The 15767-nt window shown below is 52.1% G+C and overlaps 1 protein-coding gene across 14 annotated transcripts in view; it reads left to right on the top strand.

Annotated features, from left to right (window-relative positions):
* Positions 1-15767, top strand: part of CAMTA1 (calmodulin binding transcription activator 1) — a 324941-nt gene that overhangs the window by 182454 nt on the left and 126720 nt on the right. For all 14 annotated transcript variants that reach the window (XM_055799761.1, XM_055799755.1, XM_055799756.1 and 11 more), the window contains one exon: positions 3248-3319. In XM_055799761.1, coding sequence (XP_055655736.1) covers positions 3248-3319 — 72 coding nt within the window. The remainder of the gene's footprint in view (positions 1-3247; positions 3320-15767) is intronic.

Raw genomic sequence — 15767 nt, 5'->3', positions numbered from 1 at the left:
AAAAAAAAAAAAAAAAAAAAAAAAAAAGAAGAGAAAAAAAGAAAACTCAGCTAATGAAACCCCTTTTGCGTGTTTTGAGCAAGAATTCATTTTAAAGACTCCTTTAGCTAGGGGCATTAAGTGTGCCCTGATTCCCTGTCTCCTAAGGCCAGCCAGGTAGGTAATTCCGTTCTGCTAATTAGTTGCAGCGTGGTGTGTCGAGCCGGCCGCCACTGCCCGGGCGCTTGGTGGCCCAGCCTGGGTGCGGGGCAGGGGGGTTCATCGCCACCCCATCTCGCAGGTGGGGGTCAGCGGAGCCAGGTGCAGGAAAATCGCCACCGTGCACCCTCTGCCTGTGAACCCCCACGTACCGCGCTGTCAGACCTCAGGTTTTACGTCATCCAACAGCGCTTAACTCATTAACCTTGAAAATCCTCCAAAACAACGAAGCTCAGTTTTCTAAGGTTTCTATTTATATCTTGAACATTTTTTTATACGCCTTTTTATCTGTAAATTAATGTCGGTTTTATTGCCACCATCACTCGTTTTGTCTCCCTCCCAGATGCTGGGTTTCCAGGGTCCGTGTCTCCCGCCGCAGCGCATTTCTCCGCAGCCGTGGTCTCCCTTGGTGCCAGTGCCCGGTGCCGTGGGGACGCTTCCCGCTGTCTCTGCGAGGCGGGGGGCTGGCTTGTGCCTGGGTCTCCTTCAGGCCAGCTGCCCAAGTTAGAACATCCAGGCCCAAAACATCCATCTAGAACTAGATTCCCATGCCGTGCTGCTGGCAGGGGGGAGGCATGGAGAAAAGAAAACTGGAAAAAAATTGTATCTGTATTCTGGATGCTTTGTCAGTTCTGTGAACCGTTAGGATTTGCTTAACAGTTTGCTGAGATGTTGAAAACCGGTTTCATGGAGGAGGGATGCTTTTATGTAATTCATTATTGACACCTCTGGAATGATGTGCGAGACAGATCTGGAGACGGGGAGCAGCGTTCCTACCTGTGGATGCAGCGAGCCTGGCAGCTCGGTGTCAGGGCTTGTTGTGGGGGTGTGTTGTTATCAGGTGGCGTTTCAAAGGGCTTCACAGCAAATGGGGGCTGGGACGCCTGTGGGGGGGTGCCGGTGTATATATGGATATATGTTGGACCAGATGATACAGATGTTCCCAGCTGTCACAGGGGTCCTCCCATGACACACTCCGCACCAGTTTCCCTGTCCTCGCTGGGAAGCTGGTCGGACTGGGAGATGCTGCACCCACCAAGCCGCTTTCCAGAGGGGGGAGGGCGCGCTCTGGGTCAGCAGAACTGAACATGAAAAACCTTTTAATGCAGCCCCGGGTGCCGTGCAGCCCCGAGTTGCTGTCAAGGATTATCTTAAATGGTGACTGCCTGTCCCCAGGCTGAGCGGTGGGGGTTTAATGTTAAGCTTTTCTCTGGATTATTTTCCGCAGGGTGTTGGGTTTTTTTTCCCCCTCTTATTTTTCCTCCCTGCTTTTTTTCCTGTGTGTGGGATGTACCCTTGACACATTTAAAAACATTATTAATCTTTGTCATTTGTATTTTAAAAATAACTCGGTGATAGCAGCCAGTGGTCCTTAAATCCTTTTTAATTCAGGCCGACCTTGTGAGCGGTGATCTTGGGGAGGAGACGCTGCCGCCAGCCTCCCCGTGTGCTCGCCGATAAGCGCGCGCTTGACGATGCGCCTCTGCGCCTGCCGCGTCGCGGGGCACGCTAGCAGGCTCAGGGCGGGCGAGCTCGCTGCTTGTGGAGTGGGTTTGCAGTTTGGGAGTGGGTCTGCAGTTTCTGGGTGGGTTTGCAGTTTCTGAGTGGGTTTGCACTTTGTGGTTTTGCGCTTTGTGAGGTGCCTTCCAGGCAGAAGGAGCATAAATGAAGATCTCCTGGCCCCTTTGTGTTCATGCCGAATGGCCGGCGCCCTGCGCTGGGGGATGGCGTGGACAGAGCCGTGTCCCGCCTGGCCAGGTGGATGGTGTCCCTGGAGCACTGAGAGTGGGTCACCCCCACCAGTGCCGGTAAAGCCTCAGTGCCACACATCAGCCTTCGATGCATGGCACCCGTATCTGCAAAAACAGGTATTGGAGACAACTGGGACGGTGATACAGCAATACGTTTTTCCAGTATCCATCTGCTCAAGTTCCACTTCAGTGGTTTAAAGTCTCGCTGAAGTCTGGCCGGGGCAGTCCTGTCCTGCAGCCGCTGCTGCCGGGAGGGTGCCTGGTGGCGATGCCCGCACCCAGAGCGGTGAGGACGCCCCGCAGGGTGCAGGGCAGCCAGCGAGTGGAGTGCGCATTCGTTGTGAGCGTCATCATCGATGCCATTGCTGGAGTACAACAAAAAAGGAAATTCCCCGTAAAAATCCCTGCAGTTGGATTGATTTATTTTTTCTTTCTGTAATGGCAGAATACTGGTGTGCCTAAAATATACATGGCCCACAATCTTCCAGGGGAAATATCTGCGAGCAGATTGCTGGGCTGTTGCAATCTCACATTTAAGGAAAACTAATCACCTTCAGTATGGCAGAATATATCATTATGTGCACACCCATCCCCCATGCGTGCTATATTAAAAGCCAGCAGAGTCAGAAAATAATATTACTTTCTTAATAATAAACAAATCTTGTGGACAGGAATTGTACTGGGATCTTTTAAATTAAAAAGAGTTTTGTGTGTTTGGTTTGCGCTGGGCTTGGCTTCCAACCCATAGCAGTGTTGAAAAGTTTTAACGTACTGGAAATTTGATTTTTTCCTGCAGAAGGAATTCCTTAGCCTTACTGCTTTCAGTTAATCAGAGAAGCAGAGTTCATTTTAAAAAAAGGAAGAAAAGAAAGCAACTGTCTTGGCATTTTGCTGTATAAATCACCTGACAGCAATTTTTTCAGTTTACAAACCCTAAATTTTCGGTTTACAGACCCAGGTGATAAACGATTGAAAAAGAGATATTTGTGCCATGTGTTTTGGGAAATAAAAATATGTTGAAGCAAAGGTTAAAATGCAGCTAAGCAAAGATCAGAGCACTGCGGGGAGCTGAGTGGCGGTGCGGCGGGGGGCTTGCAGAGAGATTCGGTAACCTGTAGCAATGTTTAAAAAAAATATATTGGGGTGCTAGAATCTGGTGTTTGGTGTTGCCTGGGCCGATTTCCCAATGACGTCCTGCAGCGGATAGCACACCGCTGCTCCCGTCCCCAGCGCCGCCACCTCGGGTGATGGTTTCCTTCGCTAACCCCACTCTGCTTTCTCTCTTTTTGTGTCCCTAGTGCTTGTACGGCTGCTACGTCCATTCCTCCATCATCCCCACGTTTCACAGAAGGTGCTACTGGCTTCTGCAGGTAGGATGATGAAAAGTTCCTCGCCCCGGGGGTGATCTGGCAGAGCTTGGCCGGGTTTGCGTCCGGGGAGGTCGGCGTTCCTGCCTCTCGTTGGGGGGGGGGGGGTGTGGGGTGTGTGTCGGGGGTGTCCCAAGGGGATGTGGATTTTCTTTGTTGTGTGTGTCTGTTCAGAGGGATGATGCATTTTCTCTTGCAAATACAGAGCTGATGCCAGCTCAAACATTCCCTGAACAGAGTCAGCTCAGGTGAGACTTTTTGAAGGTTTTCGGTTGGGTTTTCCCGTTTTGAAGACGTTTAGGTTTTTGCTTGTGCTTTTCTGTTCTGAGGCGAGGCAGGCGCAGGAGCTCGGGTTGCCGAGTGCTGCACCGGCGTGCGATGCTGTGGGGCAGGATCACCCCGTGGCTGTGTTTGGGGCAGCCCTCTGGCCAGCCTGGCAGGGGATCTGCTTTCCTCCAGTGGGGCGTTCAGTCTCGATGGAGGGGTTTGGCGTTGCTCAGTGACTTTTCTTCTGGTTGCTGTGCGCACAGTGAAGCCCCTGGAGGAGTCAGGCGGTTTTCCTCTTTATTTCTGCAGGGTTTGGGTAGTGACCTGATCCCCACCAGGCTCCTTGGGCTGCGGTGGGTGTCCTGGAGTTCACGTGTGGGAGTTTGCCCAGGGTGGGCATTGGCTGGACCAAGATGCTCACCCTTATGTTTGCAGAGCTGTTTATATTACTGACTGGTTACTGTTGCTTACAAAGTGAAAGCAGTTTGTTTTCTTTTGTTAGAACAGAGCGTTTGACACATATTGTAATAATATAACTGTTTTAAAGATGAAACCCCTGCAGTCCTGAAAACAAACAGGTCTAAGGGAAGCCACATCTGTTTCAAGAAACAAATGGAAAGCATTGCCTTTTTGCCCCTGGTTTTGCAATTGCACGTGCATATTAAAAAAGAAATTGCTGTTGCTGTCACTGCTGCACAAAAGACACCCCACGACCCACAGAGGGTGGTGCCCACACCGTGGATGTAATCAAAGGGAACATTCACAAAATGTCACTGTCCTCTGTGATGTTTATGTGCGTCTCGGCTCCGTTTGCATCCTCTGCTTATAAATGCTGTGTGTAAGTAAAGGGGAAGAGGCTTTGCTGCAGCAGTGGGAGCAGTGTTTCAGCCCCACAGAGGTAAGCTGTGACTCCACTGAAAACACAGCACGGCCGCACTGATCCCACGGACATTTAGTGCTTTTCCCTGTAGCCTCTCAAGGTCCTGACCGGCATCCATGGTTGGATGCAGAAGAAAGAGGGGGAGTGGGGGCAGGTGTGCCTAAAGAAGCCATTAAATGTTCGTGGTTCGGTGTGCCGAGCTGCGCAAAACCACTAAACTTACGGTCCCCTTTGCCCAGGGCGGCAGGCAGCTGCTCGCCTTGTTCAGCATCCATCTCTGCCAGTGCCCATGATGTGTGGTGTGATGCAGGAATCCAAAGAAAACTCAGAATTCTCTCTGAATAACTGCTGGCATGGCATGGCGGTGCTTCCCGAGCCAGCGTCTCTCCTGGGCATCCTTGTGAAGGAAGGGAGGACCACAGTGGGCAGGATAGCAGGTCACTTGGTTCCTCAGCTCTTGCCGACTGAAGAACAGGAGCTGGGGCTGGGGCTGGGTGGGAGCATCCTCCATCCACTGCCCCAAGAGCTCCGGGAGGTACCAGCACTGCCCAGGGCCAAAAGGTGCCGCAGGTCCCCCTGTCAGCCCAGGTGCAGTCGCCATATGGGTGCCGGGAGGTTTCTGGAGTCCCTGGGGGACGGCTCATGAAACGTGTTCACATAAACTGAAAATGTTAAGGGAGGGCCCTGTTTCTGAAGAAATTCAGGGCAGACAGCAGAGTCCTTCCTATTAGATCCCAAGAGGAACAGATGACGCAAAATCAAATTGCAGAGCTCCAAACTAAAATTGGGCTGTGACCTTTAGGGAGATTCGCTCCCAAACCGCAAAGCTTTTTCCATTACCTTTGAGAGAGCATTTTCTAGCTTCACCCATCTCTCCATCAGGAATTTTCCCATGATTTCAACCCGTTATCCAGCAGCCTTAGTGGTGCTCACAGAGCCCGAGTGCTCCCTGGCCATGGGCAGTCCCAGGTCCTGCGCAGTTGTGGGCTGGCTCTCCCCTCATACATCATCCCTCTTATCTTGCAAGCTTTGTATTGCTTTTTGGTTTGTTGCATCCTACCTACAAGTGTTGCTGGACTTGGCTGTTGTGGCAGTTAACGAGCTTCTATCTAATGAGTTGTGTTGCAGCACCACAGCATCCTTACCTGTACCCTGAGGTCTGGCTGGCTCACGTTCCGAGGGTGCCTGTCGACGTTTAAGCATCTTCTTTGCCCTGGTAATTGCTTTGGATTGAGATGAGTGGATGGGAAGTACGTTTCTTACGAGCCTATTTATAAAATGTGATGCAGCACATCTCGTTGGGGATGTAGTATGCCGGTATTCTGAAACAAGGACATGCTGTGCCTTCACTGTGGGAGGAATAGGGGTCTGTGATTCATGACAGCATCTCCCAGGCATAAATGGGCATCCTTCAATCATGCGCTCAAGGTTATGCAGCCGGAGAGAAAAAAGCTGGCCAAGAATAGATGACGCTTTTCTAACATCTGCACAATGTTTCTGTTCAGCTCTGCGTCGGAGTCAGGGGGAGCGAGACCAGAAGGAGAGAGGGAGAAGGTGGTTTCTGTGTCTTGAGTCTTCTGCTTCAGCACCACCCAGCAGATGACTTTGATATTCTGAGACGGGCACGGGCAGGGCGGTGTTTCACGTGAGCCTCCGGCAGAGCTTTTCGGTTCGCAGAGGCGAATGGGTGACTTTCACGTTTTTTTACAGAGGCGTGTAAGTACGTTCCTGGGATACGGAGCGCTCTGCCCGTGAGCCTCAGGTCAATAGGAAGCAAATACAATTAGTCTGTGCTGCCGCCTGTGTTTTATGGGATGATCTTCCTCCAAATCCTATTGTCAGGTTAGATATTGATTAAAAATCCCCATGCAGTTGTTCTTGATCTTTTCTGACTAGCGTTTTCAGCATAAAGGCCAAGACTCACACAAGCCACAGAGACCAGCAGTCTCTCCTGTGCATTTATGCTGTGCTGTAGCCATTAATTATACGGTGGTAGCCGATTTCTTGACGAAACAACTTTGCCCTGTCATTTATGATTGACACAACGTGCCTTCTCCCTGCAGACTGGTCAAAGGGATAAGAAATGAAAACCAGCCAGCTCGAACCGTCAGCGGGCAAGACGCAGTTGTGTGAGTCTCTGGTGCCAGCAGTTGCCCTGCCGTCGGCAGAGGCTGTGGCGCGGTGGCCACGAGTGCTGGCTGGCACGGAGCCGTGGTGGTGGCAGCTCTGCTGCACAAGGCACTGCAGCGCAGGTCTCCTCGCTGTTCAGAAGGGGGTTACATTTTTGAGACATTTCAAGCTTTCTTGGTAATGGATTTTAAATGCCTCCTCACCCCAAACACCTTTAGTATTTTTAATAGATGCTGTAATTGCCGAGCAAGTGTTGTAGTGTCTCAGCAGGAGACGGTCCAGCCCTGGGTGCTGGTGGCCTCTCACATGGACCTTTTGGAGCCGAGGTGGTGGTGGTGGTGGTGTCCTACACCAGCTTTCTCACATTTCTTCTTCCAGTTTCCTGATGCCTAGAAACAGAAGATCACGCCCTGGGTGACAGGCAGAGGAAAGGACGGGGCTGGGGCTGCAGATGGGCTCTTCAGGGGGTGCTGGGTAGGACCCTTCAGTAGCCTGTTTGGGGTTCTGTTGGTTTGCATTCCCTGTTAGCTCCATAAAAGCGGTGCCCTGGCTGTTGGCGGGCGCAGGCCGGTGATGTGCTGTGGGTGATGGCCGGTCCCCAGCTCCTGGGCAGGCTCTGGCGCAGACACTGCACTGGGTTTGTCCACCAGCCGGGCACCTGCGCTACGCCTGTTTAGACCTTCAAAACGGCACCAGATTTTTCTGTCGACGGAAAAAGGAGGAAAAAAACCTGTTTGTGCTCGTAATGACTAATGCAGGGAAAATGTGGGTTCTCAGATACAGACAATTTTCAAACATTGGCAGAGCTGAGTGGCAAAACGCAGCATTCCCTTCTGTGTATTGGTAATTGGCACCCCAGGAACTGGAAATTAATTTAGCTTCCAGGCTCCCAGGGCTGGCTGCTGTTTGCAAGGGTTATTGGAGGCAGGCTTTGTCTTTACCCATTAGTAGCGATGTGTCCCTTGCTCTCCTCCACGCTTGTGCCATGCAGCTGGTTGTTGGACATTCATCGTTTTCCATCCTGCCTTTAGCAGGTTTTGATATATTTTGTAGTGCTGGTGTTAAGGTACTGCGGTTATGGGAAGTAATAATGTGGGGAAAAGAAAGAAAGTGTTGCCCTTGTTTTTAATTAAGCACATGAAGTGTGCTGTAGGGTCGTGCTAAAAACTTTTTGTGAATATGGATAGTAAGTAAATACTAGTTCTTCATGACATGGGGCAGAACTTCTCATATATTGCCATCTTTTCTGTAATTGTTTGCCTAAATATGGGGGGAAAGTGTTTTAGGCACACAGGTTTCATTAATGTTATTATTTGTTTGGGTTTTTGAATGACTCCCCACTTTCTCCAGTAATTTAATAACAGCAACAGTCACAGCAGGGCGAGATCAGGAATCCTTGACAGTGTGCTGCCGACAGGATAGGCCATCCTCCTATTCAGCTAGAGAAAACCTACGATAAACCAGAATGAATTATGATCATATATTCCCATAAAGCCCGTGCATTTGTTCAGAGAATGTTCATTAGCTTATTTGTTTGCCAACAGGTGGGATTTTCTTGATAAAGGTGGACATGGGAGTAGCGGGGAACACCGATATGAGCGGGTAGGGATGGTCAGCCTGTTGGTGTCTACCTGTTCATCTCCGCTGGTCAAAGACCCACCAGCCCTCGAGGGCAATGTGGAGGTAGATACCCATTGCACATGGTGTGCGCACGAACTGCTCACCGAATTACTCAAAATCGATGAAGAAGCATGTGAGCGGCACTGTCCTCGTGGGCGAGGGGGAGAAGCGGAGCGGGGTGTGGGCTGAGCTGTGCTGGCATGGGGAGACGCCGGAGCCCCTCAGAGCCCTCTCATAAATTTGGCTTTCGCAGTAATTGCTGAAATGTGATAATCCAGTCCTCTCGGAGCCGGGGGGGGCGGGGGGGGGGGGAATTGCATTTCATCTTTATTGCTTGCACGCTCACGTGGTGCTCTCAGCAGCCGCAGGAGCCACTGGGATGCTTTACCGCGGCGTAGAAAATGGCAGAGGAAAGTCAGGGGCCACCGGCGGCTGTGCCAGTGGTGAGGTCCAGGCAAGATGCCTGCCCTGGAAGGAGCGCGTGGGAGACGCTCAGGGGATGCTGTAGCAGGGCAATATTTTGTTCGCAGTCTTCAGTTACCCCCCCTGTGGTTCTGCCTGTGCCAGCTGTACCCTGCAGGGTATCCACCGGCACTGATTTAATGTCAGAGACTTACGCAATATTTTCTCTTTAAACTGTTTGTTCCTGGGTTCTTCCTTCTGATGCACTTGAATATTCAGCTGCTTATTAGTGTTAATGTCTGCACCGATGCTTGACGTTCCCTGAGTGTTCCCTTCCTCAAATGCAGCTCGTCTGAAAGCTGTGGGCAGAAAGCATCAAGGCCTGAAAATCAGTTAAAATGTTTTACATGATGTCCGCAGCTGCCCTGCAGAAATTTGGTGTTCATTCTGTATATTTTGGCCTCAAATTTTCTGTTACAACCTAAGCCAGAGGAAAACCTTCCCATTCCTTTTTGCTGCTGCCCCGGCAGAGCAGCATTTCCCTGTCTGATTGCTTGTGCTGGGCTGTGTCAGCAGCATCTTCCACGTCCCTGGCTGGAGGAGCAACAGACAGCTTGAGGATTTTGGTCTTTTTCAACATAAATTGGAAGCATTACAACCTCATAAAAATTCCTGAGACTTTTGCTTAGTAATGGGGTTTTATTTTTCATTGGGGTAAAATAGAAATGACTGGGCAATAAAGCATTGAAGATGGTGCTCAGTGTGTGGGCGCTTTAGATCGGTCCCATATTGTTGGGGAGAAAGGTGTAGGTTAGGCTCTCAGCATAATGAGCCTTTGCGTTTTTTCTAACGGGAATATAAACTGTTGCTGCTATGCTAGCACATTTTCCCAGAGTGAATTTTAGCCGGCATGATGAAATTAAGTGTGTACTGATGTATAGCAGAGTAGGGCACGGGGTACTTAACCAGCACTAGCGTGGCTCAGCATCCTGAGCACGCTGCTGCGACGACCCACAGCATCATAGTGCAGATGGGCTGGGTGACCTTGGGGCAGCGACTGAACAGTCCGAGGTCCAGGATCCCATCCAGGAGTGATGGCAGCAACAGCACTCGTGACTTGTGGTAGAGGCACTTTGGGACCTGTGGCCTTTACGCTATTTACTTCTGCCATGTCTTCATGCCTGGTCTCTGCCCCCTTGTAGAGGCTGTTGGCTGCTGCTTGCCGTAAAGCTAAGGAAATCTAGAAGAGAATACAAGGTGTTATACAGTTTATTGTCTTTATACAGTCAGAGGCTGTGGTTATCAGAGGGTAAAATTCTGCTGAAAAATGCAGAGTGTGTCACAGGCAGAGCCCCAGCGAGATGGACCATGACACTGAACAAGATGGACCACAACACCAAACGAGATGGACCACGATACCAAACGGACAGAGAAACTCCCGTGTTCCTAACATATGGCCACAAACATGGCTGAAAGGCAGAAAAAGTCCTGCCTTTCTCATGAAAATGCCACCATTTCTAAAGGTTTCCCAACTGCTGTAACACTCTTGCCTTGTCCGACCCGAGCTTTGCCTTCTCCTTTGGCAGTGCTGTGATGGGGAGAAGCGAATGTGAACCCCTGGTGATATTTCTCAGACAGACACATCCACCTTGGTGCCTTTTCAGCGCAGGCATCCCTTTGGAAAGGTTCGTTTCTGCAGCACCAGACAAGGACCTGCCACCAACAGGTGCTTTAATTGCCTCAGGTTCCTGTTGTTAGTGTAAAGTGTGCACCTGGAGCTGTGCTGTGGGAGAAGACGGTAAGTGCGGCGGGAGCACACGGTGCTGCCAGGAGAGAGAATTGTCTTCTGCACCAATTTAGCTCTGAGCTGCAGCAGCAGAAGGGCTTTTGATACCTGCTCCGGCCAGAAGTCAACGGTATCCAGCAGTCCCCTTGTGTCTCTGCCAGGCTTCACGATGCTTCTGTGTGCAAAAGTGTTTTTGGAGGAAAGAAAAAGTTGTGGATGCCCCTTTCATGCTTCCTTAATATTCCTTTGACGTGATCTCTCTGAAAGACCACTCTCTCCTTTCTCTCCTTTCAGCTTCTTGACAGCTCTTTTTGAAGGCACAGTGCTCCTTGCCATGTCTCTGCTGCCGTGCGATCACAGGAGCAACCGTGTCTCAAGACTTCCCATCACATTATTCAGGGCTCATTAAAGATCTGAAATACTCCTGGAGTCGGTGGAGCTGTGCAAGAAGTATTGCCCGGTCCAACTGAAATCCCAGGGGTTTTGTTCACTCTTGTAGTAATTTTTTGGTTTCATTATTTTGTGAGGCAGGGGATTTTTGGTCATGTTTCTAACCAATATTTACTCCTGGAAATGAATTTCAGAGAAACCGTGTCAGAGGGGTGTTAGCCGTGCCTCCTCGCAGACACCTTAACCCTTCTCGTTCCTTCTGGCCGGCGGGCAGAAGCTGCTGGGAGCGTTGGACTGGTGCCCAGCTGCCCACCACAGCCAGCCCCGGGCCCCGCTGGCACTGCCCTCAGCAAAGCCTGAACCCCGGGGCGAGCAAGTGGGTTTGAAGGAGCCTTTTTGTGGCTCCACATGCTGGGTAGAACTGGAGTTCGGTTTAGCACGGATGCCCCAAAACTTCATCTTAACTCTCGCTAGAGAGGGCTGTGGCGGTAACAGTTCCCGTCATGCTCTGCCATACCACAGCATTTGAGTGAAATAAAAATGAAGCAAAAGCCACGACGCTGCAGGCTGCGCTGCTGGAAGACCTCTCGCCTTCGCCTTGGGCAGCAGAAGCTGGAGAGGAGCTGTTTGGCTTTGAGAGGAACCAGCTGCTGCCGGGCTGCTCTTCGTCACCCCCCTCCCCATCGCCCCCGTGCCTCCCCGGGGCTGCTGTCGCGGCCTGCTGCCGTGATGGGCACTGAGCATCACAGGCGGTGACAGCCGCGCTCTCCTCCCCAACACTCGCGCCTGCTCACTGCTTTTGTGACACCTCCTGGGTTTCGCAGCCGAGTGGCGGGAGCCCTGTCAGCCCTGCCAGCCCTGCCACCCCTGCTAGCCCTGCCAGCCCTGCTAACCTACCAGCTCTGCCAGCCCTGCCAGCCCCACCAGCCCTGCCACCCCTGCTACCCCTGCCACCCCTGCCAGCCCTGCCAGCCCGGCCAGCCCTGCCACCCCTGCTAGCTCCGCCAGCCCTGCCACCCCTGCTACCCCTGCCACCCCTGCTACCCCTGCCACCCCTGCCAGCCCTGCCAGCCCGGCCAGCCCTGCCACCCCTGCTAGCTCCGCCAGCCCTGCCACCCCTGCTACCCCTGCCACCCCTGCCAGCCCTGCCAGCCCGGCCAGCCCTGCCACCCCTGCTAGCTCCGCCAGCCCTGCCACCCCTGCTACCCCTGCCACCCCTGCTACCCCTGCCACCCCTGCTACCCCTGCCACCCCTGCCAGCCCTGCCAGCCCCACTACCCCTGCCAGCCCTGCTAACCCTGCCAGCCCTGCCGCTTTGCTAGCCCTGCCACCCCTGCCAGCCCTGCCACCCCTGCCATCCCTGCCATCCCTGCCACCCCTGCCAGTCTTGCCAGCCCTGCCACCCCTGCTAGCCCTGCCATCCCTGCCACCCCTGCCAGCCCTGCCACCCCTGCTACCCCTGCCACCCCTGCTAGCCCTGCCATCCCTGCCACCCCTGCCATCCCTGCCATCCCTGCCACCCCTGCCAGCCTTGCCAGCCCTGCCACCCCTGCTAGCCCTGCCATCCCTGCCAGCCCTACTAACTCTGTCAGCCCTGCCGCCCCTGCTAGCCCTGCCAGCCTGCAGCTTGCCCCTTGGGCCACCGCTCGGGGCAGCATGATTGCCAGCTCTGGCTAGTGGCGAGCTGCCCCGCGGCTCCTGCTGGTCAGGGCACCTGCCTGAAGGCGCTGGGCACCCAGGTGAAGGACGTCGTGGCTGAGCCCGGCCAGGGCTGCAGGGACGGCCAGGGGGGCAGCCCCGGTGCCTGCGGGGGGTCGCCCAGGGGTGATCCCATTGAGTAACGCTCTGTGTTCCACTTGTCTTCTCAGCCCCTAACGTGCGCTCAGAGCGGCTGCGTGGGTTGAAGCCCTGCTCCGGTCCTGCAGTCTGGTTTTCCAGTGCAGGCACGGAGAGGACCTGTTCAAGCTGAAGGCTATTTTTGTTTGGGTTTTCCTCCCTTAAGTTTTACTTGCTCACTAATGCTAGCTTCTCCCAGAGCCTGCACCTTCACTAAAATTAAGATCCATCTGGCAGTGCTCATCGCACGCGCTCCTCCTCCCGGCCGTCTCCTTCCTCCTAAGGAAGCCGCCCTGTGCACCGCTCCAAAGTCCCCGTTTGGCATCACGGGGCGTGTGGGGCGTTCGCTGTTGGGGGAAGGACGCGATGCTGGAGTGAGCAGCAGCTGCAAGAGCTTTTCAGGAGAGTCAGCGGCGCGTCCACGCTTCGCACCCCTCCTTGCACACAGGACCGCGAAAATAAATCAGTGTTGCTTTCCTGAGAAACAGTTTCTGTGACAAAACTCTGTAGTGGGGAATGTTGAGCTTGGGACCGTCCCCTTTTATCAGTCTGGCTACCTGCAAAACAAAGATGTGCTTTGACATCTGCTGGATGAGTAAAATGGGATTGCGGAGAAAGGCAGCAATAACCCTCTGCTGATGTTCCAGCGAAGGGGAGGAGGAGAGGATTACAAATGAACTGGTATCTCAGAGGCTGGAAACATTTTAGCAGGAGTGCTTTATCTTTTGTAATGTTTTTATAAATTATTTATTAACACACTTGCTGCATTTTCCTGAGAAATTGGATAGAAAAGCAAAATGTATAGCTGGCAGATTATATTCCAGAAGAAAGACGCCAGTGATTAAAAAACAATTTCCAACCCTTTCAAACACATAACTTTATTTTAGACGAGTAGTCTGCTATTTTTGTATCGCTCTCCACCATTTTCAAGAAAATCCCGGATTCATTCCCTAGATATACGAGGAGACTGACGTTAATGCGAGCAAACTAAAAAGCAGTCAGAGTGCTTTAGTTGTTGCTTAAATAATCTGTTGTCATTTATAGAAGAGATGCGTTTCCCAAACTGCTGCGGGACGTGCCTGGGTTGCTAATCAAGAGGAGTTATTACAGGGGCGGTGTAAAAAAGTCCAAAACGTGGCCAACTCCCACAGAAATGGAAAGCAGATGTGATGCTTTTGGCCCTTGGTGGAAATGATGCACCATTTGCACGTTATGCCTGACTTGGGGGGTTGTGAGCAGCATCTCGGTCGGCAGGGCTGGGGGGGGGCAGCCCCTGCCCAAGCCAGCGGTGGCTCTTTCTGCATAATCCAGGGAGCACGGCATGGATGTGACGGCAGCCTGGCCTGCGCAGCCTGCCCTCTGCCCGTTCCCAGCAGCTTCTGGAAGAGCACCCACATTACCAAGATGCGTTTTGTCCCCGTGGCAACAAGGGAAGGTGAAAGCGGGGTTGCTCGGGGGAAGCCTGGGGACCCTGCTGAGGACCCTGCTGTCACAGGGGGAACATCAGCAGCTGAAGGGTGGCACCCGGGAGGGACGCGACGGGAAGCTGGGTTGCTTTTGCTCGAGCGTACGCCCACCTGTTTACCTGGGAAGACCCCAGAAAGCGGGACCGTGCATCTTTCCGATTCTGCTCCGGTTTGGACCGGTGATGCCACCACCGAGATATCCTCGCGGCAGGGATCGCAGTCATGCGACAGCACAACTCAGCTGGAAATTAAATCAAACCACAGGCTCCAAGACACTTATTAATATGCTCTGTATACTGAGGATTAGGCTTTTGGTGACACTTAAATTGAATTCTAATGCTATTTTGAAATACATAATACGCTGAATTTACTTCACCTCAGGTTTGAGTTAATGGTTTATTAAATTATGCACCTTGCAGTAGCAAAGCTGTTTCCTGGTGTAGGACACCGAGGCTTGCAGTAGCAATGCAGCAGTTGTGCTGATCTCATCCACATCCTCCCTGGTCAATTATTAGGTCTGCAGGTGTCGGTGAATGTATTACACTGTCGGCTGAAGTTTCACACTCGCCGGAGAGGCATAATTGGGGACTGGGCTGGGAATTCTGTAGTGAAGCAAATTATAATTTGAGTTTGGAGATTTGGAGTTTGTTTTGGCGTGGGCAGAGGAGGACTCGTAGCAGATGCTGCCAAGGCTGAAGTCTTTCCTTCTAGCGCAGGGTGGGTTTTATTATTTTTTTTCTTCTTTTAATATGCAGTGTTTTGGCCTGCAGCACGTTACCCCCCTTTTTTATTTTATCTGCTAAGGCAGGCTTTTATAAGTGTTTCGAATAAATCACTTCCCAGGTGCCTGCAGTTTTGAGTGCTTCTCTTGCTGTCCCTCTACCTGCATGAGTGTCTCGCTTACTACCCTGGTTGCTTTTATTCTCAAAATCATCTTTTGTTGCTGAAGGACTATCTCTCTATTCCCTTTCTATTGAATGTCTGCCCTCAGCGGTCACCCGTGTCTTGCGCTGCTGCCGCCTGCCCCCATTTAATGAAGCTGCGATGCCTCTGTCTCGCCCAGCCCCGCTGGCACGAGGATCCTCTGACCCAGCCACCTCCCACGGCCACCGCCTTCATCACTGCATCCCTCTGGCTGGTCCATGCCTGTGATGATGTCTCGCGTCAGGCCGATGGATGGGAAAGGGGCCATCACATACATGAACGTATATATGGTGCGCTACCCTTAGTGAAAGTCAGCAGGGGTTATTAAAAATGGCCCAGAGCTCATGGTTGGCGCTATAAAACGATGTGCCCATCTCTGAAGCCGTGGGAATGGTGTATACGGATGGCAGTCATAGTCCTCTGTGAGATCATTCCATGGTTGTCTTTAACGTGTTAGAGAAGGAACAAAAGCCAGATGAGAATGACCTAAACAGCTTTCCCTCCTGAACAGGCTTCATACCTCAGTGCATCATTTTGTGTGTCAAGGAAAAAGTGCAAAATTTTTCTTACTGTAATTCTTTTCAGTTAAATGTCAGCCGGTTTGCATCTGCTCCTTGTGCTGCTGCGAGACGTATGTTGTGTGACAGTCTGCTAGCTCACACCGGAGTTATTAGCCATCAGCAGCAAGGAAAGCACAATTTAGATAGAGTAAAATAGAGGCTGAGGTTCTTAGCAGTTTAGTCTCTGTAA

This window comes from Falco peregrinus, chromosome 3 (genome assembly GCF_023634155.1).
Source record: "Falco peregrinus isolate bFalPer1 chromosome 3, bFalPer1.pri, whole genome shotgun sequence".
NCBI classification, from domain to species: domain Eukaryota; kingdom Metazoa; phylum Chordata; class Aves; order Falconiformes; family Falconidae; genus Falco; species Falco peregrinus.
The sequence above is the reverse complement of the archived record's forward strand: the minus strand, read 5'-3'. Positions and strand labels throughout refer to the sequence as shown.